General features: G+C 51.2%; 1 protein-coding gene across 20 annotated transcripts in view; it reads left to right on the top strand.

The window, feature by feature from the left end:
• Positions 1-9,151: 9,151 nt before the first annotated feature.
• Positions 9,152-26,759, top strand: part of CAMK2G (calcium/calmodulin dependent protein kinase II gamma) — a 54,987-nt gene continuing 37,379 nt past the window's right edge. For 5 of the 20 annotated variants that reach the window (XM_061161861.1, XM_061161854.1, XM_061161864.1 and 2 more), the window contains exons 1-3: positions 9,164-9,330; positions 10,687-10,781; positions 21,864-21,923. In XM_061161861.1, coding sequence (XP_061017844.1) covers positions 9,266-9,330; positions 10,687-10,781; positions 21,864-21,923 — 220 coding nt within the window. In that variant the 5' untranslated portion in view covers positions 9,164-9,265. Of the gene's footprint in view, positions 9,331-10,686; positions 10,782-19,633; positions 19,718-21,863; positions 21,924-26,759 lie in introns of those variants that run through there. The other 15 variants (XM_061161857.1, XM_061161856.1, XM_061161853.1 and 12 more) reach the window with 10 other exon arrangements.

Here is a 26,759-nt window from a genome sequence, read left to right as displayed (position 1 = left end):
TGTTTCCTGGTTTAAAAAAAAAAAAAAAAATGCCCTGAACATACTATTCATCTGGTAAATATACTGATTTGCTGATAACCTGAGGACAAAGAAAAGAAAGAGGTAAAGAGAAAGCGATGAGAAAGCCAGAAGTCTGGGTCACACTCCAAAATCTAGGGAATCTACTTCCTTTCCCAGGCAAAGCTCCTAGACTGCTTGGAGAAAGGAGACCAGAAAAGCTGTGGTGATGTGCCCTGGAACTTCCTTGCCCCCAGACACCCTCAGATGTGCTAGGAGCCACTGGGAATCCTTCCACCTCAAGAGAGGACGGGGCCCTGCAGCAATTCTCCAAATACGGGCAAAGGTTCTTTTCTCTGTTTCTTGCCTTTATTTCCTTTCTCTAAATCAGGTAGATATCACATGGGTTGATCCACAGTGAACTGAAGATGCAAGGAAAACTAATCCTGGAATTTAAACCATGTCCGCAGCTTATTTTAGATTTGATGTTTAATTGTCTCCCTAGATCGTAAGAGCAGGGAGGGCAGGAACAGCGTCTGTCTTGTTCACCGAGGTAGATCTGGAGTCTGGGACACTGCATGATACTGGGCAGGCACTCAGTAGGTCGCTCCATATACATTCCTTGATTTGGCTAATTCGGGAGCATCTGGAACTACTTGGTGCTTCTCCTGCTATCTAGCTGCCATCAGCAACTTTTTCTGCAGCTAACTCGTCCCGGGTCTGGGAATCTGATGACCTATCAGAAGAAACTGAAGCAGAGACATTGATAGGCCGTCTCTGTGGCCTTGAGGTCTAGAACAGACTTGCTGTTGGAAATGACTCCTAGGGGTGGGGTCAACTGAGCAAGCCACAGCCCTGCTGGCTCTTTAAAACCAGGCCTACCGCGGCCTCTAGTGGACAAGCAGAATCACTGCCCTTTTGGGGGCACTTCCACACCTCTCTGCCCCCAGGATCTCCAGGTTCTCCATCCTTAGACTCATGGTCAAGAGTACACAAAATGGCACCACTACCACGAAAATGGACCGTATCAGAACCATAGACCAACCATCCATGTTGTATCTCGGGGTCCAGCAGGACATTCAAGTGGGAATATCTGATGTGTGATCATCTGTAACTCAGGACTGGAATCTAAGAGCCTTGGGACCTGCTCTGGAGTCCAGAAAGCTGGACATTGGTCTCCCTGAGACTATCCCTGCCTGACTTGTAAGCATATCCTCAGCCAAACACTATTTTCATCTGGCTGGTTCCTGTTTCTCTCCTTTTCATGCCCTCCCCTCACCACACAGTCGCCCAAACATCTGCCAGGCCCTCTGTATCTCAAGGCCTGATTTGAATTCTCCTTTTTTTCTCCTCAGCTCTCTGACCAGGGATTGAACCCTTGAAGCCGGGCCATGGCAGTGAAAGCCAGAAAACTAACCATTAGGCCACCAGGGAACTCCCCACATTCTCTTCCCTGCTAGCAATGCCCTCCCATCTCCACCCCCATCTGCCAACATCCTTTCCCTTCCCTTCTTCTATCTCTTCCATTAAGTCTTTTCTGATTATTCCAACTCTGATTATTCCCCCTTTAAAAGTCCCACACATGCACGTGAACTTCAGTCATTTTTGACTCTTTGTGACCCAATGAAGCCCAGCAGGCTCCACTGTCAATGGGATTCTCCAGACAAGAATACTGGAGTGGGTTGCCATGACCTCCTCCAAGGGATCTTACCCACCCAGGGATTGAACCCACGCCTCTTGCATCACCTGCCAATGCAGGTGGGGTTCTTTACCACTAGCACCACCTGGGAAGCCCCAAAGTCCCATAGTACTTTGCTTCTATCTTCTTTGCATTTACTGAGTACCTACTACATCCCAGGTGCTTTAGACATGGAGGATACCAGGATGAACATAAACACCCTACACAAAGGGGTAAAATCATACTGACAAATATGAGATCACACTTGGGACACTTTGAAGGAGTGGTGTGTGGACTTTGGGGGGCTGTCATGATAGGGATTTTATCTGATTAAGAGGCCAGGGAAAACCACTCTGAGAAAGTGATGCCTGAGCAGAGAAATGGAGGATAGGCAGAGGAGGGGAAATGTGATTCAGGCAGCCCCTTGTACTGTGGTACTAATCTTTCATATTGTCCTTCTATTACCCTGCTTATCTTCTTGTCCCCAGTGAATAAAGCTCCTTTAAGGCAGGAACTATTTCTGGCCCATCTTTTTATCCCTTATAAGAGTTAGGACTGAAGATTACCCATTCTGGGGAGATGGTTATCTAAATGGACTGAGGGGATGCTGAAACTGAAGAAGACTCTAGAGCCTTCCTGGGCACAAGAGACCCTCTGTGTCTACCCATTTCTTGTTTATAGAAAAAGCTTTAGTCTCCTAGGCCTTCCTGGAATTTCCAAGAGCAGATTAGAGCAGTTAATGATTAGAATAATCACAGGACTCTTGGTTCCTCCAGAAGAGATACAGATAACAATCCGATGCATATCTTTGACTCGTTCTGCAGAAACTATCCCCCACCCTGACCCAGGTGGAGGATGGTGACTATACCCTGACCACAAGCTCTAGACCCCAGACTGGTTGGAACCAGAAAGTTAATGAGGGAGATTCCCAAAACATCACCCTGTTACCTTACCACCAACCAAATAGAACAAAGTTGTTGAGCTGATCACACACCCTGCAACCCTCACCCCTAATGTTGCCTTTAAAAACCATTCCCTGAAAGCTATCAAGAAGTTTGGGTATTCTGAGCATGAGTTGCCTGTTCTCCTTGCTTGGCATCCTGAAATATTTGCTGTAGTACCCTTCACCAAAACTCAGGGTCAGTAGATGGCTTTGTAAGAAGCAGAGTAACAACACTGGTTATTTCTGCAAGAACCCCTCTGCACACTACTCCCAGAGTCCCTAGGGTGCTTAGAGGTCATCCTGTGCTCGTCTCACCACCCTCCTTTATGGTATCCAAGGAATATCATTTCTAGCTTCAGGCCCGGATTTATGTCCATCTGTGATCAAGGGATCTTCTCACATTGAGTTGGGGTTTGGGGTCTTGTGCCTCTGTGAGCACAGAGGCAGCCTCTCCTTGTGGAAGGAGCACTAGGGCCGTTGTACCAGAAGGCGGGCTCTGACAAGGCTCCGGGTCCTAGTTTCCTCCTATTTCTCCACTTGCCCACTCTGCTCCCACCATACCAGCCTTCTTCCCACCCCTTGAATATTTTTTCTCAGGCTATCACTGCTCTTTCTTCCCCCAGGAATGCTTTTGTCCCAGATCTTGAAGTGACTGGCTCCTTATCATCATTTAGGTCTCCCTTACTAGTCACTTTCCGAGGGCAGCCAGAGCTAAGAACTTCAGCTAAAGGAGTTCTCTAGTCCCTCCCCATTCTTGGCTCTCTGATCCACTGCTTTACTTTCTCTGTAGAATTCCAATCTAAAATGACCTCTTTCTAGTTTCATCACCTGCCCACAAGAATCTCTTCTGCTTCCCCATTGACTAGAAGAGAAAAAGTGAAAGTGTTAGTCACTCACTTGTGTCCGACTTTTTGCAACCACATGGACTGTAGCTCTCCAGGCTCCTCTGTCCATATAATTCTCCAGGCAAGAATACTAGAGTGGGTAACCATTCCCTTCTGCAGGGGATCTTCCCAACGCAAGGACTGAACCTGGGTCTCCTGCATTGCAGGCAGATTCTTTACCATCTAAGCCACCAGGGAAACCCAGGGAAGAGGAAAGATGCTTTATAAAATGAAGAAATGAATGGATGGATCAGTGTCCCCTCTGAGTAAGTGCCTGCATTCAGGACCAGGTCTACATTGGGATAAATGTGGGTTAGGTTTAGGAATCCAATCTAGATCCTATAGGTTGGATATGAAAGTTGCTCAGTCATGTCTGACTCCTTGAACCGTCCATGGAATTCTCCAGGCCAGAATACTGGAGTGGGTAACCATTCCCTTCTCCAGGGGATCTTCCCAACCCAGGGATTGAACCTAGGTCTCCCACATTGCACGAGGATTCTTTACCAGCTGAGCCACCAGGGAAGCCCCCAGAGACTGGATGAGCACATTCAAACTGAACCCCCACGCCACCCCACATCTCTTTCTATTCACTTCCTTTCAATCACGTTATCCCAGCTCTACCAGAGTAGCTATTTGCCCTCAGGCAAGAGGCTTTCCCTTTCTGATTAGTTTCCTCTTCTGTAAAATGGGGCTGCTGGCCCCTACACTCACGGGACGGTGATGGGGGTTAAATCAAACAGCTCCTGTTGGGGGCTTTGTCTTCTGTATAGCAAGCTCTCCCCCAAATGTTATGGAGAACTGTAACTTTTATTGTCTTCTCTGGCTTTTCTGTCTTTCCCTCCAAGCACCCGTGCACCTCAGGTCTGCCCACCAGGGGGCCCCACATGCCACTATTCATGCCCAAGCCATACCTGCTGATGCAGGCAGCCAGCCCCTCACCTCAGTTCCTCCCTTTTTTCTGTGATAACAACTCTGTCACCTTTCTACCAGTGCCCCCTCTTCACCCCGACTATCTCAGCCCCTTGCCCCAATACTTCATTCATTCCACAAATACCTGTTGAGCACCTACTATAGGCCAGGCTTTGTGCTAGGAGTTGAGGATACAAGGGAGAAAGATCTGATACCCTCTGTCCTCAAGGAACACACAGTCTATGGGGGATAGTGGAGGGTGGAGTGGCTGAGAGGCCAAGGGAGCCCTGATCTGGACTTGCAGGATCCGAAGGCAGAATCCAACTGCCTTTCAGAACCAACCCTCTAGCTGGAAAATAGAAGGCAGTTCCTCCCTGCTGACCCCTCAGCCCCTCACTCCAATTATTTTGACTCCTCATAACTCACCTGAAACTCACTCCTACAACTCACCTGAAATTCTGAGCTCCAAGCTCAGCATCTCAGACCATAGCTATTACAAATACCTCAGTTCTTCACACCAAATGCTTTAGCCCTCACCCCAAACATTCTCAGATTTTCACCCCAAAATCTCATCCCCTATGCCCAGTAGGAATTGAGTCCCTCACTTAAAATAACCTCAGCTTCTCCACTAAGAAATATTGCAGTCATTGATTTAGTCTGTAGTTCTTAACCCTTTTTTTCAGCTCTTAGTCATAGGAGGGATGGGAAAACACTCATCAAGGTCAGTGGCTTTGTTGGGTGTAGTTCTCATTGAGGATGGGTCATATCAATTTTTCTGTTCATGGTTGTGATTTGAAGTGTCTTCCAGGGGAGAGGGGCATCCCACATCCCCTCCTAGTTTGGGGATTACTTACTTAAATGTTTTCATTTGTCTTTCTCATTGTTTCCTATGCTCATTATCACATCTTCTCACTAGTTTCAAAAGCCTCAAAATAATAAATTTTCTCAGAGTCCTTGGAGAAAGGCAATGACCTCATCACTCCCAATTCTCCAAAGTTAGTTATAGAATCTTAGAGTTGGAAGGGACCTCAGAAGGTCCAGTGGGTTTCAAACTTCTTTCAGGGACTTCTTTTAGCCAGGGACTCTTTTCTTAACAAAATCTTACATGGAACCCCAGTATATTGAGCAGCTGCTGGGGCATGACCATGTAACCCATTGCATTCTGTGGATTTAAAAACCCCTTTTAGTACAAGAGTGAAGTCTCTTCAAATTTATTTTACAATAACCCCTAACAAGCAGGTAATTATTCTTTGTTTTCAAGAATGTCATCCCTCTTGCTTTGGTCTCCTACATTGGCAGGCAGGTTCTTTACCACTAGCGCCACCTGGGAAGCCCCCTCTTGCTTTTAAATACCTCAATTTCATGCCCATCAACAGAGGATTGGTTTAAGCAGTTGGGGTATATATAGACAATGCAATATTACTCAACCTTAAAAAAGAGAATGAAACATTGCCATTTGCAGCAACATAGATGGACCTAGAGATTATCATACTAAGCAAAGTCAAATACAAATATCGTATGATATCACTTACACGTGGAATCTAAAAAATAATACAAATGAATGTATTGACAAAACAGAAACAGACTCACAGACATAGAAAACAAATTTATGGTTACCAAAAGAGAAAGGAAGGGCAGAAGAGATAAATTAGGAGTATGGGATTAACAGATACAAACTAATATACATAAAATAGATAAGCAACAAGGCTTTACTGCATAGCACAGGGAACTATATTTGGTATCTTGTAATAATCTATAATGGAAAATAACCAGAAAAAATATAAAACTGAAAAAAAATATATATAAAACTGAATCACTCTGCTGTTTACTTGACACTCACATATCATTGTAAATCAACCATACTTCAATAAAAAGAAACTCTCACTTTGAACTGCTCCATTTTCCTCAGCTCAAGAGTAAGTACCTTTATGGGGCAGTGGTAAAGAATCCACTTGCCAAGGCAGGAGACACAAGAGATGCGGGTTCAATCCCTGCATCAGGAAGATCCCCTGGAGAACGAAATGGCAACCCACTCCAGTATTCTTGCCTGGAAAATTCCCTGGACAGAGGACTGGCGGGCTACAATCCACGGGGTCCCAAAGAGTCAGACACGACTGAACATGTACAAACCAACCCTAAACTTGCATTCCAAAACTAGGAAGGGAAGTGTCTCTCAGTCAGGGCGCAGTCCTTGGTGTAATTTTCAGAGTCTTCAAAAGACAGATCAGCAGAATGACAGAGGGTTCACCTAGTGGGGTGCCTCTGGGGATCATCAGGAAATCCATTTCCTCTGTAATTCCCCACTCCCTGTGCTGCGGGGAGCTGAGTGCTGGAGCTGCCCAGGGGACCAACTGAATGGAACATCACAACCCTTGGACCCCGTGAGGTTGCCGTAGCTACTGTTGCAGAGGGAGCTGGCAAACTTGTTATTATTTGTATGTATCTTCCCTCTAATTGCCATGGGGTGGCTGGGAGTTGTGTGGGTGCTACAGCAATGGGGATCAAGGAAGGTGTGTGCCAGGGTGTGTTTGTGGGTGCACATGAAGGCATTTGTAGTCTCCAAATTGCCTCTGAGGCCAAGTCAGAGAGGCTGTCGAGAGCAGGGAGGGAGGGAGGGAGAAGCAGTAGATCTCTCACCCTCTGTCGAGAACAGGTCAGGTTTGTAATCCTGTTTTTCTGTTTTCCCCTGGGATGCCCTAGGGGCCTCCTTAGAAGCCCTGATCTGTGCTTGCTCTGTGAGAAGAAGTGAGATGTCCCTCCATCTTCTCACTCTGCCTTATAGTAATGAATAAAGGTTTCAGCATCTGGAGGTCAGGAACCAAGTTGCCTTGAGGGCTCAGGAAGGACACACTGATGATTAACCACCATGCAGGCCTTGTTACTGGAGCGCAGGCTAGCCTGCACGCCTGCCTTTAAGGTGGATGATTTACGGTCATCCCTGTGTGTACAATCTCACTGCCCTGCCCCACACTGGCACTTGGAACCAGGCTCTTACCCCTGTGCTTCAAGATAGGAAGTGGCCTTACTCCCCAGCGCCTTACTTCCTGTTGCCCTGGGGAGGGGTGGGGCATGATATTCAGTCACCTCACCCCTTTCCTTTGGCCCTCTGCCCTTCTCCCAGGCAATCTATTAATTCTTTTCCTCTCCTAGTCCCTTAATCACCCCTACTAGGCAGTCTGGTTCTCAAACCAGCTCCAAGGGCTGTTGAGTAAGGAAAGGAGAGGAGCTCTCCCGGAGAGATTTGCTCCACCCACCCCCTGGGGGCGGAGGTCTGGGAGGCTGGGACACCTCTCAGCTGCCTTCTCCGGGCAGGCGAGTTAGCCTGCTGACAATGGAAGCCTGACTCCCAGTGGGCGTCCTGCTGTAATCAAGACTACAGCAGCAGTTGGCTGAGCTCCGCCCGGCCCAGTGGGGGCTGGCCTCCAGACTTGGGGGGTACGGCTACCCAGGCAGGTCAGGAACCTGCCCAGCCTGTTTCTCTTCCTCCGAGACAGTTATGTGTCTCGTTCCTACTATCCTCTGACAGTGGAGATAGAGAAAGAGATGGTAACTCCCTCTGCCAGCATCCCAAGGAGTCCCTTCATTCCACAAATATTTACTAAGGGTCTGAGACTGAGTAGAGAGGTGAACAAAGGCAGCCCTACCCTATTACAATTTACTTGGAAGGCAAATATTAAACAGCAAACACAGTTCTACTTAGCTACCAGCTACTATTCTGAATGCTTTATGCGCTTTAGTCCATTAATACTCAAAACTGTGAGGTAGTTAGTTACTATTATTCTTCCCTGTTTTCAGATAAGGTAACTGAAGCACAGATAGACTAATTGACTTGCCCAATGTCACATAGCTGGTCAGTGAGTCGTCCAGAAACTCAAGTCAAGCAGTCTAACCCGAGTTCACACTTAAGACAGCCATGCTCTTGTCTGCTGCCTCTCATACCAGTAAACACATCACCATACAATGTGATGAGCCATAAATAAAAACAAAGGGTGCCTGAAGGAAAATGGGGTTATTTTCTTCTTGCTTCCACTTGCTCTTCTAGCCCACACTGCACTAAGCCTTTTCTAAGTGGTTCCCACTTCATCCCTTTCTTTGCTGGCCAGAGACAGAACATTCTCTCATCTCTAAGGCTGGAGAGCAGGAAGGCAAAGTTCCACCTGCATCTTTCGCCCTGGCCTGGTCTCCCTGAACAAACCGTGCCTGAAGGATTTTATCTAATAATGGCCCTGACGCTTACACAAGTCTAGACTGTCAGTTTCCCGAGGGAAGGATGCTGAAAGCTGGCTCTGCACAGGTTGGGGGCGTCTCCCAAGTGTTCAGAATGACACGGGCGTTTTTGACCTTGGTCCTGTCTCGTCGTGTGAGCCGGACTCGGGGCTTAGGACACGAGTGTGGAGCTCCGCCAGAGAACTCGGTGGTCCAGACCCCTACACATTCCCAACACATGCATACTTGCACTCACATCCTGAGCACTTGTAGGGTCTGCCCTGGGACAAGCCCACAGGTCAGGAACCTTCTAGCCCCCTCCGGGTGGCAGGGGTCTGAGACCCCCGCCCCCGCTTTCGCTCCCCGGCGCCTCAGTCCAGCCCCAGCGGCTCCCCGGGCGGGGCGGGGCCGGCGGCGGTAGGCCCCTCCCCCGGGGAGGTCCGGGGGCCGGGCGGGGGGCCGGCGGGGCTGGGGGCGGGGCGGGCGGGCGGCGCGGGGGTGTCCCTCCCTCCCTCGCTCTCCCCGGTAAAGTCTCGCGGTGCTGCCGGGCTCAGCCCCGTCTCCTCCTCTTGCTCCCTCGGCCGGGCGGCGGTGACTGTGCACCGACGTCGGCGCGGGCTGCACCGCCGCGTCCGCCCGCCCGCCAGCATGGCCACCACCGCCACCTGCACCCGCTTCACCGACGACTACCAGCTCTTCGAGGAGCTCGGCAAGTACGGCTCGTCCGCCACCAGCCGGGCCCCCCACACCCTGCCCCTGCCGCCCGGGCGCTATGCGGCTCCTCGCCCCGCCCCCCGGCCCTGCACCGGCCGCTGCAGCGCCCCCTCGGCCCGCCCCACCCCCAGCCTTTCCCGCCAGCCGCCTCCCGGGGCCCCCTCGCCCCCAGCTCCCTGCCCCGCAGCCCCCTCCGCGCCCTGCAGCAGCTGCCCGGACTGCTGCACCCCGCGCTGCCGCGGGGACTGCAGCCCCCGGAGCGCTCCTGGGCGCCCTCCAGCCCCGCCCCTTCCGCACCCTTCAGGCGCCCCCCCCCCCCGAATCCCAGCCCCGCCTGTGTGCTGCCCCCTCCCCACTCTGTTCAAGAGCTCACTCAGCACCCTGTCCCATGTCCCACGCGCCTGAGACTCAGGACCCTCCCCGGCCCTGCAGCTCCAACCCTGCTGCGGTGCCCGGGTGTGGGGGATGTTTGGTACCCGGCCCCGCCCCCGGCTAGTGCCGCTTCCAGGATCCCAGCCCCGCTGCTGGGCAGTGCTGCGGCACCCCCGTCCCCTCCCCCCTTCCCTGCAGTGGTCCCGGGAGCCGCGCGCCGCAGCCGCAGCATCCCCCTCCCCTCCGCACTGAGCTGGCCGCTGCACCAGCCCCGGCCCCCCACCCCCACCCGCGGCGCCGAGCCCGGCCGCTGCAGCCCCCGCCCAGCCCGCCCCCCTAGATGTTTCCAGGGCTGGAGCGTGCGAGCTCTCACTGAGGGGTGGGGGGCGTGTAGAGGGAAATATCTTGGGGAAGGGGAGTTGTTGATGTCTGAGATCCACAACTGGATCCTCTCTTTCCCCGTTGTCAGTTGAGCTAGGATGCAGTGGGATGAAGCCGGCTGGGGGGATTTGAGTCTCACTTTCCTCCCCATGGTTGAGGGAGACATGTATTAGAAAGACATACCCTCTTTCTAATCTCTCCTTCCCCTACGCCAACTCTTCCTGCTGAGAAAAGGGCAGGGTCTCTTCCCTTCTCGGGTCTTCTTGGCTGGGACTGCAGGGCTGCCCGTGAAATGCAGCAGGTGTGTGTTTTAAGCATCTCCCACCAGCTCTTGACGCACAGCCTGAGGTTAGGGTTGTTGCTTTACCCAGAACTAGATGTGGGCGTGGGAGTAGGGTGGTCCTCCACCCACATCTGTTGAGCGTCCTGCAGAGGCCATATCCTCTGCCCCAGGTTGGATGGTAATAGTCACTACACTGGTGTGTGTGTGTGATTTTGACTAAAGGTCTGGTGATGGGAGCATCGCTGTGCTCAGACCTGAAGTGTGTTTGTGTCACTCTGCTCGGCTCCGTGTCCCAGTTCTTTCCCCCTTCTCCCTCCAGGGGTGCTTTCTCTGTGGTCCGCAGGTGTGTGAAGAAAACGTCCACGCAAGAGTATGCAGCAAAAATCATCAATACCAAGAAGTTATCTGCTCGGGGTGAGTATTCCCCATCTCAGTCTCTCCCTGGGGTGCCTCCAAGGGCTATGGGTTCTTCTGAAGAAGAACTAGCAGTTGGGGCTTGTGGCTTTAGTTCTTGGAGAAGAGTTGGAATTTCAGGGTGGGTGACCTTTGAAGCTAGGCAGAGAATTATACAGGGAACAGAGAGAAAAGAATAAAGATGTAAGAGATGTTGATTGCTGCTAGGAGGAGTGGTCCCTGAAGGCTCAAGGGAGTTTGGTTTTTATGGAGGGGGAGGATATCCGGAGTGGTGGGTGGCTAGCTCTTCGTTTGGGGCATTTGGAATCTCTGTGTTTGGGGCCATGGAAGCCACTCCAGGCTTGCACTAGTGCCTGTGTCCCGGTGGTGACTTAAGATGGAAATGCAGTAAGTGAACAGCTCTGAGAAACCCAGCCTCCCCCTGCCCACCAGGCGGCAGAACAGACTCCCAAGGGAAGGGAATCTGTAAACATCAAGGGAGGCTGCTACTGGCGAGGGCTTCTCGGGAACAAATCCTGCCAGATGAACTTGATTGCTTTTTTGATCAAATTACAAAGTTGGTTGTGCAGCAGCAGATGCAGTCTGTCCTGGGTGGAGGGTGATGCCTCATGGTCTGGAAATCTCAATGGCCTGGTCTGAATATGAGCAGCTGGGCCTCCAGATCTGAAGATGGTGAAGGCCCAGGCCTGAGAGCCTAACTTGTGAAATGCTCCCCAGTGCCTGGGGCTGGGAAGGGTCAGGCCCTGTGCCTCACACCTTGAACCTTCTCTCCCTACACCTTGTGCTGGGTGCTTGCCAAAAGTCAACCCATCTGATAGATATAGAGCCAGCAATGTGAAGTCCTCTTCATAGGTGTAGCGAGTAGGGAGGTATGTGGATGGGGCAGGTCATCCGAGAGCTGCAAGGTGTAGTCCTGGGACAGAGGTTATAAGACTCAGAAAAGAGTTAAGACCGGGCAATAGGATGCCCTGGAGAAGATGCGGGCCGTGACTAGGAATCACCTGGGCGTCTCTGGACTAAGAGATGTGATACATGTCTCTAAGCATTGGAGAAGCTATAAACTGACAGTGGGCTTCTTGTCAGTTATTCTGGGACCTGTTTAGCAGCGCTGTGTCTGCCTCCTGGCTGGGAGGACAGCTCTCCATCCCTACAAGCAGGGGTTGACTCGCTGTCTTCCTTCCAGCCCCTGTCTCTTGCTGTTACTCTACATTGGCTATTAAGTTGACTTATTTGTTTGTTTTCTTTCTCTCTGGGTACCTTGAGTCAGAAGCAATCGTTGTCATAGAGATATGTGGGCAGTCAGATGCCCACCTCCTTTGGGGAGGGGGGACAGTGCAGTGGGTTGGGCTCTTTGGCAGACATCCTCTGGCCAAGGATGCAGGGTGCAGGCAGGGATGACGGTTTGAGAATGGATACCTCCTCGTGCCCACACAGCATAGCCCGTGTGCATCAGTAACAGGGCTGGTGTCTGGTGTCTCCGGTTAATGATGCAATGCTTTGCTTTCCCGGTCTCACCGCTGTCCTCTGACCCAGGGATGAGGGTGGGAGAGACAGCTGCGAGCTGAACTCTAGGGTGAGGAGAGCTGGTGTGGTGACTTTGTGGACTTGCCTGCCTTAGGCTTTCTTTTTCTATTCCTTCCCTACCTACCTGAACTTCCCTAACCTGTGCGGTCAGGTCCCTTTCCAGGCTTCACCTTCTTTCAACCTTGTCCCATCTTTCCCAGCTGATATCTTTTTTCCCTGCCCAAACTGGATGAGATTTTATTTCCCTTTGATTTTTTTTCTTCAAGAAGATTCTTGTGTAAGATCATATGCTTCAGGCAGCAGCTCCCCCTCTCAAGATGGTTATGCCAAAACTGGGGCTCTGTTGTGAGGCCTGTATGCCAGGTTAACTTTGGGACAGAGGCCTGGTCCTGGCTGGTAGGTACAGATGCCAACAAGAGAGGTCAGGGATATGTAAGTGCCAATACTGTTTGGAGATTGAGAGTGGGAGGCTGTTGTCTTGGAGATGGAGGGAGTCGTCCGGGGGTTGCACTGTAGGTGTGGGTGTAGGGGATTTGAGCTCCCAGGGAGGGTTGGGCCAGGTTGCCCACTAGGCTAGTGCCCATGGGGTTAGTGAGTGAAGGCCGTGGCGTTCCTGCAGCCTCTCAGTTTACGCTGTATATTTTATAAAGGTGCAGCAGCTGGGGCTGGGTTTCACTCATCGCTGTCTGTCTGTCTAGGGCTCCACAGGTGTTGGATTTCTGTGCCTGGGAATGTGGTGGGCCCACCAGGGTCATCCATGAAGGTCTGAAGGGGGTTTGCTGAGTCTCTCTGCCTGTTCCTTTCTCGTCTGTGATTCTCTGTGCTGCAGAATCAAAGAGAGAGTGTCAGGCTGCTTCTCCTTGCCACCCGTGGTGAGGTGGCCCAGGAGGCATGGGGAGAGATCACCTGGTCTTCTGGGGGGTCAGCTCTGGACAGGAATCCTTTTGCTCTGTTGTTTCTTGTCCTGGTGGCCTCAGGGGCCCATGATGGTGGCTGTGCGGCAACGTAGAGAGCTAAGGCGGCTGAGTGTTGAGCACTGTCTTGGTCTGCGGGTCTGTCTGCGTAAAATCACTGAAAGTCACATAATGTCACTCCATTTGCTTTGGAACAGCAATAGGTGTGGAGTTGAGGCTCTTAAGGGAGCCCGTGATTCCAAGCTTAGCTCTCAGCTAGGCTGAAGGAGGCATTTAAAATAGGCTTGGATGCAGAGCTAGTGGGCCAGGTGATGGCAATGATAAGTCGTTATTTTAAGATTTAAGAGCACCCCCTCCCCCAGGAGCCTGAGCCCTTATGTCTTCTTTTATTTTTAAATCTTCAGATTCCCTTCTTATCTTTATTCATATGCATATAGATTTTCACCTCGTAGAACATAACATTTCATATCCCACTCTCTTGCTTGTATCCAAACCATTTCCCATATTGCTACAGTTGAAGGGCAAATGGTCCTTTCTTTTTTCTACGTTTTCTACGTAGTTTAGGATTTATCCTTGGAGCAGTTTACATCATAAGAATTTTCTCTATTTGGACCATTTATCTGGATTCCAGTTGCTTTCACTGGGAAGGGAGCTTAGCCTTACTAAGAGGTGCTATGGGAAACAATATTATGAAATCTGTTAACAGCATTTGCCTTGTTTGTTTATTTAATCTGTATACCCCATGTGAAGAAATTTCTATTGAAGTTAAATGTAAGCAAAAGCCTTCCCCTTCCCCAGGACCTGGGAGGTAAGGATAGGAATCATATCTGTTTCTTTACGTATATGACTGATACGTAGTGATACAGGGGCCTGATCCATATTGAGACAAAGTGCCTGATACACACTGCGCCTCCGGTACAGGTTGAATGAATGGACTGTGTAACCAGCCAGGTTGCCTTTTGGCTTTGGCTCTCAGGAAGCTCATAGCCAAGTTGCTGGAACCCTTGTATCCTGGTACTGGCTTGGATTCTCTCTTTCTGATCCGTGGACCAGGCTGTAGTCCTGACACAACTGTAGGAGAGAACAGATGAAGTTAAAGACTTGTGCTTGGGGAATAAGACAGGTGGGAGATATAGGAAGATATTGCAGCTTATCATCTTCCTTCCCTGTCATAAACAGCCTTTTAGGGCAATGTCAGGACTTCCTCTAAGCAGCAGTTTTCAATTTTACTGTGCAAGAGGATCACTGTGAAGACTGGTTAAGAATGCAGATTCCTGGGCTCTATCCAGAGATTCTGCTTCGGGAGGTCTGGGGTGGAGCCTCAGAATCTACCCTTTTAACAAGTGCCTTAGTGAATTTCATGCAGGTGGGCCCCGAGCCACACTTTAAGAAATGCCGTCTAAAAAGCGACAGCCGTGGCAGTTGCTCTTGCCATGCTCTTTGATATTTATCAGACACACCTTGGCCCAGCCCTCTCCAGGTGGCGTCTCTGCCACTCTGTGACCATCTGTGCACATGGGTTGTTCTGCGATTAGGGGCTTCTTCTGAGCCCCCAGATTGGGGTGTCAGTTCGCGTCCAAGGCTGTGGCAAGCTGAGAGGCTGTAATTGTGGCATGTTGGCCACCAGAAGCGCAAAGGCTGTGCCTTTCTTGGTCCAGCTGGCCCTGGGGACTGAAATAGGATCCCCCCGGGTGGTGCCAGCTGAAAGTCTCCACCCCCTTAGGGTTGGCCTGAGTAGCCCCCATGACATTTGTGTCCCCTGTGGTATCTCCAAGTGAGACTTTCCTGTTAAGGATGAAGAGAGCGGAGGGTGATGCAGCAGGGAGGGAGGGGCAGGAGGAAGAGAGATCTATACAGCACTGGAACACCGGGACTCTGGGACTTGAAGCATTTAAGGAGGTTAGATCCAAAACAGTGCTTTGCTCCTGAGGATAAAACAGACTGATTTCTGTTGACAGAGAAGTGAGCATCCTGTATAGAGGTGACTGAGCTCCTCTGACTCTCCCCACTGGATGAGGAAACAGCCTGGAGGCCCCTTCTTTGTGCTAAGGGTCGGTTTCATCATCCAGCCATGCTGTGAGCTGTGTGATTTAGCTCCTACAACACTGGCCTGCCGTCCTGCCCACCTGCCCCTTCCCAGAGTGATTTTGGGTGCTAGCATCATAGGGTGGTGATGCAGGTTGGAAGGAGCCCCATCCTGTAGGAGAAGCCCCTGCTTGCTTCTTGCTGCTTTGCTCTGGGCCCTTGTCAAGAGCTGGGCTCCAAGCTTCGAGGCTGTGGTGAAACCCTAGAGGTGAGTGGCTGACCCCATTCTCTGCCGAGGCTGGAGGGAGAGAAGGGGTGGAGTGGGTGTGACCAGCTCCTGCCCCATCTCTGAGTGTGCTGCTCTCTGTACAGCCTTGGCAGGCTGACAAGGGCCTGATCCCATGGGTGCCAAATGGGTGTTGACAGGAAGAGATGGGCACTTTGCACCTTTCGAGTGCCTCTCGGCAGAAGCCCTCTGTCTTCTGTCCATGGGCTGTACAGATCTCCCTTACGGCAGGTGGGGAAACCAAGACGCAAAAGACTGGTTTGTTCATTTTGAGCTGTAGGCATGCCAGTGATATTGATATTGCCAGTGCTCAGATCCCAGCATCTTTAAGCAGTGTGGTCATCATTTACCCTTTAGCTCTTCCCTTTAAAATACAGATTCTGGATATTTTGTTTCTATGCTAAATCCTGATAGATCACCTCCACGCCTCTCCATCTAGACCCAGAGCTCGGAGCCCAGAGGAGCAGATCCCTCCCTTCCCCTGACTAGGTCTCGCTGTCGTCTGAACATACCTCTGTGGGTAGAGACCGCGCTATGGTAGGGATGTTTCCAGCCACTTCCCCCCCAAACACCACCTCTACTTCCTGGGCCCTATCAGCAGCAGCAGCTTCCCATCTGCTCCCCTCTTCTCTCCTCCCTCTCTTTCCCCTCCCCCAGCTTGCTGCTGCCCTGGGAGGAGCTATTTTTAGGGGCTGCTTCCTGGGATGTTTTACTTGGGGCTGGTTACCATGAAGGAAATGTCACCAAAACAGTGGGCAAAGGCTGCAGGCACCCAGAGCCCTGCTGGGGGCATGGAGAGCTCAGTGGCTGACCCTGTTCTGGCCTTGAGAGTGTCCAGAGGCAGAGCCTTGCCTTCTTGGGGCTTGCTAGTGACCCCATGGGGATTTTCTCTGTCCAAGCTGGTTTGGGAAGACTTTCACTATGGGCCTCTTCTTGGAGCCTCTCTCCTTGTCCTCCTTAGTTAAAGCTTCTCTTGTCTTAAGATCCAAAGACCAGAGTAAGGCTCAGGTCTTCACGTCACCCAGTTAAAACTGCTTGAGTTAGGGCTGAAGAGAAGGAAAGGACACCAGTTCAAAGGCCAGAGCCTTGGGGGTTCACGTGGGGACTTTTCAGGCCCCATTGTACTGTATTCACAGCCCTCAGCTAGTCCCCAGGTGTTTGGATATGAAGGAATTAGAAGCTGTGGCCCCCGCTCTTATGTGATACACACTTTTGTTCTTAATTAGGGACTTTGCACCTTTAGAGTGAGATTCAAAGAGGAAGGGCTGTGGCATCACAATGTCAGGGTGAGGTCAATGGGATTGTAGTTTGGGATTCCCAAGGCCAGGGGCTGTTAATAAGCAGCTGCGGAATGTGGATTATGACACCAAATCCCTGCGCTGCCCTTGTTTCTACTCCTCTCTGAGCGATGCCTCAGAGGGCCAGGAGGGGGACGGCAAGAGACGCCCACACAGCATCTGAACTAGGTGGGCTGTGGGAAGCTTTTCCTGACCCACGTTGGGACCACAGGCACAGACCTTCGAAATAACTCCGAAAAGTCGAGGATGGCATTGAGATCAGAACTTGGGGAGGGTCCCCATTGCCAGAGCAGGGCTCTGTGTCTTTTCCCACTTACACTGGGCTGTATGTTTAGATGTCAGCAGGATCTTGGTTGAAGTCTGTGTTAGCATTCGTGGTTTTAGAGACGTCACTAAATCAGCCGGTGTGTCTCTGCAGGGCTGTGGAGAACCTGGCTGGCTCTCCCTGCACTTCATCCTGCTGGGGCAGGAAAGTGAGTTTGGAGTAGGCATCATCCCTCGGGGTGCTAGGGGAGAGGTCTTTCGAGGTCTCCTCGCCGTCTGCTTCCTCTGCTCTGCATCTGGTCCCTGCTTTGCTGCCCTTCTCGTCAAGGGTGTTCAGCCTTTGTGGTGCCCTGACCCAAGTCTTAAGCTCCTGTGCAGAAGGCGGGGGAGGCAAGGGATCCATGCGTCCAGGGCCTGGCCGTGACCTGAGAGTGCCGTGACCTATCAGGAAGCCCTGAAGTGGGATCTTGATAACGGCCGCTTCTGCTTTCTGCTCCTGCTACCACCTCTGCTCTTGAGGGGGAAATCCTTGCAGAGGGCTGTGGTTGGAGCTGGGCTGAAGGCCGGCAGGGGTGGGTCTCTCCATGGCAGTAGCACACAGGCAGGCAGGAAGTGGCCCTGTGCAAAAGCGGGAAGTGGCTGTTGTCAAACAGGAAGGGGGGGCTGGGCCGTGTGAGGGGGTGGGGACGAGCCCGGTCGAAAAGGTGGGTGGGAAGAGGGTCAGCCTTGAAGAAGGTCTGGGCTGTTCTCTAGGAACACAGCTCAGCAGTCACTGGAAGGAGGGGTGTCTCAAGGGAGAAGGCCGCCTTCGTGACGGGAACACTGGTTGACGTGTTATGTTAGCACCTTGGGATGTCAAACCAGGGCCTGGACCTACCACTGTGAACCAGGCCAGGTCAGTGGCCTTAGCCTTTCGGGACTTGGGGATGCTGAGTCTCGGACTTCCCTGGTAGCTCAGTTGATAAAGAATCCGGCTACAATGTGGGAGACCTGAATTTGATCCCTGCATTGGGAAGATCCCCTGGTGGAGGACACGGCAACCCACTCCAGTATTCTTGCCTGGAGATTCCCCGTGGACAGAGGAGCCTGGTGGGCTGCAGTCCATGGGGTCAAAAAGAGTCAGACACGACTGAGTGACTAAGCACAGCACAGCATGCTGAGTTTATAGGGCAAACCCTGCAGCTGGAAAAGATGCTCTGCAAACCTGACTTGTTCCTGAAACATTGCCGCTGCTTGGACAGAGCCTGTGCTTCTTCCCAGACACAGTGGGCAACAGGACAGGAAGTGGGGGGGAAAGGGACGGGAGACAGCAGCTGCAGAGGTTGGGGTGCTGGCCGGCTGAGCGAGGATCCTCGTGAGGAGGCAGGGAGAGCGTGGTGGGCAGAAACCACACGGCTCATTGAGCAGAGTTTCAGGATGGCAGGGCGCCACAGCCCGTAAGGCTAGGGCCGAGGACGACCAGGGCTCCCACAGACAGTGGCTTTAACTGGGCTGTCCTCTCTCGGAGGTTACCCGGCTGGTAACCTTCCCCTGCAGGCTGCAGACACCAGTGGGCCCCACCCAAATGGGAGGCTGTGATAGAGCCAGGTCAAGGGCTTGGTTAGTGTTCCAAGACCCCATGACTGCCCAGACTGATGAAGAGTGGGTCCAAGTCTCTCGTGTCTCTGGTGATGGCCGTGGGCACAAGCCCAGCCTGGGAGACCTCATCTGTCTTACTGCTGGACCCTTGGAAAGGAGGCTCTCCCTGAGTGCCAGGCACTGTGCAGAGCGTTTACCCAAATACATCATTTAAGCCACAGATATCCCTGCCTTCATTTTAGAAGTGAGGAAACTTTTTCCCAAGCTATGTACCCGGCTCACTCTGTCACCTCCGTTCTATCACATGTCACCTCCATGCCGAGGCTGTCCGTGACCATGCGGTTTAAGTGTGCACTCTCCCACTCCCCTGCTTTATTTTTCTTTATTGCACTTGCCGTGACATCTAACATGCCATCCAGTTCTTACGGTCTGTCCCCCGACCAAGCTCCACTAGGATATCAGCTTGATGAGGGTAGGGACTGTTGTCTGTTCTGTTCACTGCTGCATCCTCAACATCTGGAACAGCACCTGTTGCATAGTAGGCCTCAGTAAGTATTTTCTGAATGAATAAATGAGACTCAGATGGGTTTTGGGACTCGCAGCTCTAGGACTCCATCTGGGGCTGTCTGACTCAAAACCAGTGGGTTAATGGCCAGACTCCATGGCTGAGGGTCAGCAAGGACCACGGCACAGCCTGGGGTTCAGAGAAGACTTGTGCAGGATGTGGTACTCAGCTCCGTGGAGTTAGGGTCAAACTGCGTGACTATCTAGGACCCTCTGGACCCTGGGCAGCTCCTTCAAGGAGCTGGGAGTGTGACTGTCTCTTCTCTTCCCACTCTGAGTCACTGATAAAGCCAGAGCTCCCTTATTTTTAGTGCCGTTGCTGTTGTGGAACTGTAACCATTAGCCAGTAAGAGACTTAAGGGAGGAGATAAACATTAATCTTCTGGGCCTTCCCCTCAGCTGCCACCTCCGCATCACAGGATACTGCTCCCCTGCACCTGGCTGGGCAGCCGAGCCCGAGAGTTGCGGGTTGGAGGGTGTGAGGTGAGTGGTGAGAGAAAGGGCTGGGGGGTCCTCAGCTTCAGTGTGCCTTGCTTGGCATCACCATCCCACGACCAGGCGTGGGGAGGAAGGTGGGGTCGCCCTGGCATCCCCCAGTCAGGTCTGGAAGAAGCAAGCCCCCCCTGTCCCCAGGCAAGGCTAGTGCTGCTTCCTCAACTGCACTGCCTTCTTGAGGTCCCTGCCCCGAGGGGTCACAGGCAGTGTGGGATTACCTGGGGCTTTCCTGGCTGCATCCTGGTCAGTCATCATACCGAACTCAAGGATGGGACGGAAGGCCTGACCCAGATCTGTGGGCAGCTGGGAAAGATTAGCTGGGCAGCAGGAACTAATCTCTGCCTGTCCCTACCTCCTTCTTCCACAGAGCAGAGCCATCCCTAGACGGAACGTTTAGGACAGAGCTGAGGGTGCTTGGTGAGACAGTAATATGAGCTCCTTCTTGTCTGTACATTATCTCAGGCAGGCCTGGGTTTGAATTCGCACTTCTCTCCCATTCCCGCTGTAGGACCTTGGGTGACTTAACCTCTCTGGGCCTGTTTTATCATCTGTGAAATGCGGACAGTCAGTGCACCTGCCTGGTAGGATGGTTGTGAGGGTCACGGGAGGCTTTACAGAGGCTCTTTGCTGTTTAGGTAGAGGTGGAGTGGGCACCAGCCCCTACTAAGGGACGCAGGAATCGCTTAGCAGGTATGGAAGGGACGGTGCCTGCCTGGACCTGTAGGAGTTGGGGTGAATTAGACAGTGCCCCTAAAGCCTGGAGTCTTGACTTGATGCTTTCATTTTTCCTGATCCTGTCATCATAGCATAGCAATGGAGAAAGAGGGCTCTGGGCTCAGACCACCTGCATCTGGTGCCTGTTGGTGTGACCTTGGACAGGTTACTTGAAACTTTTAAGCCTCAGTTTCCTCCTTTGCAATGTAACTGAGCTAATCAGATCCTCTGTTTCACTGGGTTTCTGTGAGGATGAAATAAGATTGTCTGTGCCTCTGCCCAGCGTATAGTAAATACTTAATAAAGAACAGTTTTTACTAGTACTATCAATGTTATTGATAAACCGTTATTAAGCCTCTGATATGGAAGGAACTCTAGAAAGCATCACACAGAGAGGTGCCACTCTGAAGAGTTTGTGACCGAAAGATAAGTGATTTAAATGTGTGATGTGAGAATTTATAAGAGGTGCTGTGGGAGACAGGGCTGGGTCATGGGGAGAGAAGTCACAGTCTACTGGGAGGAACAGGGAAGACTTGTGAAGGAGGTGGCCTTGGTGGAGTTCAGCAAGTAGAGATGGGGGGTAGAGTGGCTGGGGCTTCTAGGCTACCTTGTTTTAAGCAGTAGCAGCCTCTCTTTCTGCTGCCTGGAGCTCTGCCTTCCTCTGGAAGGAATCAACTACCACATCTTGCTTAGATTTGTGGGCTCTTGGATTCTGGTCATTTCACCAAAGCGGTGTAACCCCAGAACCTGCGTGGCAATATGCCAGAGCTCCCAGCAGTGGGCAGCCAAGTGGGTCCTGGGGAGAAGTAGGATTTCTGCAAAATGGGCATCATAATACTACCAACCTCCAAGAGTTGTTTTGAGACTAAATTAAAAGATGTGTTTGCCTGGTTGTAGAAGTAAGCACTCAATAAACATTTGCTTTTTTTTTTTTTTCCAAATTATCATCAAGTCTCCATTGTCAGCATGATTATGTTTCAGGATTGCCATGAAGACTGCATTAGAGAGTATATGCAAAACTCCTAACACGGTGTATGTTCATGTAGTAGGTGTTCAATAAAACTTAGCCATTATTATTAGTATTTTCAACAAGGAAGAGATTCTGGACACCCTGGCCCAGTGAAATCCCTGCTGTGGTGGAAAGAGCACCAGAGTTTTAGTTTAAGACTTGGATTCAAATCCTGGCTCTGCCACTCACTAGCTTGGGAAGCTTTCCTAAGACACTGCTTCATGGGAAAATAGCTGTCATTAATACCTGTCTTCAGAATTGATGTGACCTGCTATGTTAATTCAGCAAATTGTTTAAAAAACAAAGGGAGGGGCATAGTAGGTGCCTAAGAATTGAAGGCATATGAATAGGCAAGTGGCCACAAATAGAATGGATGTCTGATAGCTTTTGTTTTCTCTCTTCCACTTTTAGATCACCAGAAACTAGAACGTGAGGCCCGGATATGCCGACTTCTGAAACATCCAAACATTGGTAAGTGCCCTTATATAGAGCATGTCTTGGGCATTTTGTAGAAGGTGGAGAGAACAGAGATCCACTGTTTTTGTGTGGGGAGCCACTTCTGTCCCTGGGCGTCTGCCTAGTGTCTTTTTTTACCCAGGCAGGATCGCAGCTCAGAATTCTGGGGTGTTCTAGTTTAGAGACCTGAATGTCTCCCTTCCTGTGTGCCATCTTAGGGCTGGGAGTGAGGTATCAGAATATGTTTCAGGCTCCCTTTCTTCCCCTCTCCTTCCGTCTTTGGGCTGAGGTCCAGGTCTTCGGCGTGTGAGGCTCGGGGCAAGTAGCCTGCCAGCATCCCTCACCAGGGGCCTTCCACGGCCGTCATAAAAGGGTCCGCACTTTGTTTCTGGACTTGAAAGAGTTTTGTTCCTTGTTGCGGTATCATGCGCACTCTGGGGGTTTCCATGGTGCTCCCGTTTGTATTCCCTGGAGCCAGGAAAGCAAGCTGCCCACCCGCTTGGCTTCCCTGAAGAAGGGGTGGTAGGAGCCACTCAGCCGGAGAAGGAGAAAAAATTAAGAGGATTTCTCCCTGCTCCCACCCTGACTCGGGGGACAAGAGCACATTGTTGGTTGTTCTAAAGCCTGAGGAGGTTTGCCTGCCACAACCCACTCTGGCTCAGTTTTACATTGTTCAGCTGAAGTAGTCTTTGCCAAAAGCGTTGGCCCCGATTTGGTGCTTCTCTCGGAGGGGACAGGAACTGGGCTGGCTTCAGCGTCTGAGCAGAAACCCCAGGCTTGACTTGAGGTAGAAAAGCAGGGAACATCTCCTAGGTTTTCCCTGAAAGCTCCAGTTACCACAAAGGACAGTGAGTTTCTGTGCTCCTCAGGCACGGCCTAAATATTAGGGGTGCTCCAGGGGCTGCGCACGCTGCTGGGCTGGTGGCTGGCACTGAGGTGACTTGCTGAAGTTCAGTGCTCCCCCCCGAGCTACTCAGCCTCCAGCTTCACAGACCCAGGACTGGGATTTTCACCGTGAGCTCTGACACGGGAGAGTAGGGTCGTACTCCAGCCCGAGGGGAAGGGAGCTTTGAGGTAACCAGAACTGAGGCCGTGCACGGCTTTGTAGATGACAATCAGCAGCTTGGCTTACACGCGACAGAGATTGGCGTAACTGGTGCTCAGTTCTGCCTGGTGCAGTCTTCCACGAAGCCGGCACCTCTCAGCCCACAAGTCCTGGGCTGGGAACCCCTGCGCTCTCTGAAGTTCAACCCTCACCTGAAAACAGCACAGTGGGGAAATTGTCACCTTAGGTAGGAGAGAAACGACAAGAGGAACAGCTAAAGCAGAAGTCACCAATTCAGGCATGTTTTGTTTGGCTGGCTTAGTGGTTTAAAAATATTTTTATTATTTGCCAGTATTTTAAAATGAGATTTCACATTTTGAAAAAAAAAAATCTATTTCCCAATCTTTCACATCAGAAGATTTGGCTTTGCCGAGCCCACATCCATGCATGGCCAGAATCAGCTGGACCTGGGCAGTGACTGCCCCCTTAGCCTGCTGGCCACTGTCTATACTGTTAACTTAACTTTCTACTGCTTACCTGGTACCTCTAGGCTTTACGAGCTTGTCACTCTGAGCTAGCAGTGCCAGAACAGGAGAAAAAAAGCTGGTGGGTGACTAAAGCCATCTACAAGCACAGAAGCGTTTTGGTGTTCCAGTCCCAGGTCTCAGGCTCTGAGGACAACAACTTCCTTTCCTTATGCCCCAAGTGAACAACTCACAGAGCGATGATGAACTGCCCCCCCCTGAGGGAGGGGAGAACAAAGGGTGGGGTCGATGGTGCAAGAGGTGGAACCATGTCCTTGTTACCTGCAACATGGGCGTGGTTGACCACAGAAGGGTCAGGGTCGGGTAAAGACAATTGAGAATCAACCCGGAAGTACAGAACTGGAATTCTAGCTGGAAAACACTCCAGCCTTCTTTTTCTGTGCTTTCAAAAATTAGATATATACTTTTGAACCTTTTAGACTTGACTTGGTTTGGTAGCTCTTTTTTTCTTTAACCACCAGTCCCCAGTGCAGAATCAAGGCAGATGGAGGGACTGTCTCCCCCAGCCATCTGCTCTGTTAGGGAGACAGCAGGACCCAGGGAAGGCCAGGCAAGGCCCTCTCCCTTTGTCAGCGTCTCATTGCCTGGAACTGTGCTTCCATTTCATGATTGCTCGCAGACCCTAGGGGCATTGGTCTGAGGCCCTGTTTTGGGGTCAAGGGAAGGGAGAGGAAAGGATGAGTAGTCAGGACCATGTCCTGGGAGAACGATCTGGCCAGGCTGTCCATCCTCTGGTGGGAACCAGGACTCCTAGAGATGAGGGGGAGCTGTGGGTCCAGGAGATGGGGGTTGCCATGGATCTTGACCTGGCTTGTGGCAGAAGAGGAGCCCGTTTTGTCCCCTTAATTCACTATTCCTCTTCTCTCTCCACTGCTCCATCCTTCAGAGCGGTGGCCCTTTTGGCTTTAGCTTCTAACTCCATCCCACAGGGATACCAGTGGACCAGCCCAAGAGTGATGCAGAGTTGAGGAAGCAGAGAGCACGTGGTCCACCCCTGATCATTGTCAGACTCACCAGCACTTGCATTCCGAAGGGTATTTGGTACAAGGAGCCAGGCACCCCCAGTTTTTTCCCTTGATAGATACTCTACCCCAGGAGTTGAAAGCCTATTGGACAAGTGACCCCTAATGTAAACCGTGGTGTCTGGGTGATAATGCTGTGTCGGTGTAGGTTCATCAGTGGTGATGAGCATGCTTCTTTTGTGGAGGTGTTGACAGTGGGCGAGGCTGTGCGTGCGTGGGGACAGCGGGTAGGTGCGAGCTTCTGTGTGTTCCTCTCAGTTTTGCTATGAACCCAAAATTGCTTTAAGAGATAAAGTCTTTTTTTAAAGCCTGTTGGTTTTGAGGCATAACTGCAGAACCTAAAACAGCCCTGGGAGAGTGGCCAGAGGTGCAGAGTTGAGAGGAGGAAACAGCAGTAGTGCCGGTCGTCTAGAGTCTGAATGAAGTGTCTTCTACCTGTGATCTGCTTGCTCCCTGCTCTGAATTCCTCTAATGAATAGACTCTGTCTTCCTTCGTGCTGAGCTGCCCCAGCAGTTTCGATCACAGCCTAGCATTGTGGTTTAGAGCAGAACTTGTCAAACTTTCATGTGCTTGTGAATCACCTAGGGATCGTGTTAAAATTCAGATTCTGATTCAGTGGGTCTGGGGTGGACCTGAGCTTCCCCGCGTCTCCAGGTGAAGCTCATGCTGCTGGTTCAGCATATGGAGAAGCAAAGGTCTGTGGCCTTGGTGTCCAGTCCTCCAGGTCTGGATCTGGGATTTGCTGGGTAGCTGTGACCTCTGGCGCATGATATTACTTACCTGTGCCTCCGTTTTGTCATCTGTGCCTCTTCACAGAGTTGTTCTGAGAAGGTTGAGCAAGTGAACGAGGCCTAGGAAATCAATGGAGGTGATAAAACTGGAGATTCCAGCTCCCAGAAGTAGTCCCTCCAGCCCCAACTCAGTTCACACATGTTATTCAAGCCTGGCTGCCTTTTACCTTGGGCCCAGGCCACACACAGCTAATAAATAGTAAGTGTAGCAATAACAGTTGCAAAGAAAGGGATGGAAACATTGGAGCATAAGTGAGCAGCTCCCAGACCCATGCCCACCTGCTCCTTCGTAGAGGGCAGCCTTCATTCCCTCACCAGCACCCCCTGGGATGACAGGACCTCCTCCCCCGCCGTGTTATTTCCATGGACATGAACAGTGATACTTTGTCAGTGCTTTTTTGATCAAAGTTTGTTAGTTAAAATGTGGCATACTGTCCGGTGGTTTTTAAAGAATTGGAAATAGCCACAAGATTTGGGTTGTGGCTTTGTCAGTACTTGAAGGTATGAGACACTGAGTGTGTTTTTTTTTGGCCTGTTCTTCCTTCCACAGTTTGTAAAGAACAATAGCTAGGTTTACGACTGTAATGCAGCAAATGCTTCGTGCTTCTTTTCCCAGATCTTCTGTCTAAGGTTGGTCTGGTTCTCCTTGGCCTCCATACCCTCTCATGACTATGGAATGGCCTGGGTATTGGATTTTTTTCCCCCACACATCCTTTACTTCTTCCCGACAGCCCCTAATGCTTGGTTATGTGTTTGTATAAGTGCTTCTTTAAAGCCCATCCCCTCAGAGGCTGCTGGGTTTCTCTTGTTCACAGCTGTATCCATGGCGTGTCCAGCCATGCCTGCTTCAGGGAGGGTGCCACATGGACATTGTTGAGCAAGTCAGAATGGCCAGGGCTAATAGGGACAGGTTAGAGCTCCTTTGCCTGAGAGGATGGAGAAAGTGACTCCCTCAGGGCAGTTCTACAAAATCAGGGATCTTGATATTGGCCTGCTTTGGCCTCAAGTCTCAGCTCTTCCACTCAGTGTAACTTTGGGTGAGTTTCTTTTGGAGCCTCTGTTTCCTGTCCTGTTACACAGACGTTAATAGAAGTACCTACCCCACAGAGCTAATGCAAGGGTTCAATCAAATAACATGTGTAAAGCACTTGGCATAATGCCTGGCACATTGAAACGGCTCAACTAAGTGTTAGGTATTATAATTTGGATCTTTATTATCAAGAATCTGCTAGGTTGGCACTTAGAGCGGTGCAATCAAGTTTCTCCTCTTGTCCTCAGTCCCCTGTTCATTTTCTTTACAAATGGAAAAAGAAAGATAGCAGTCTTGCTCAGTGATGGAGCCTTCCACACCTGTCCCTCCTTGCCTTGGCGGCGCCTGGCCCTGAGACACACATCAAAGCGGACCTCTGGGCTGGGTGGCCTGGGAGGACTCGTCTTCCCTCGCATC

The sequence above is a fragment of the Dama dama genome, chromosome 15 (genome assembly GCF_033118175.1).
Source record: "Dama dama isolate Ldn47 chromosome 15, ASM3311817v1, whole genome shotgun sequence".
Taxonomy (NCBI): domain Eukaryota; kingdom Metazoa; phylum Chordata; class Mammalia; order Artiodactyla; family Cervidae; genus Dama; species Dama dama.
Note: the sequence above shows the minus strand (reverse complement) of the source record. Positions and strands in the feature narration are given on the sequence as shown.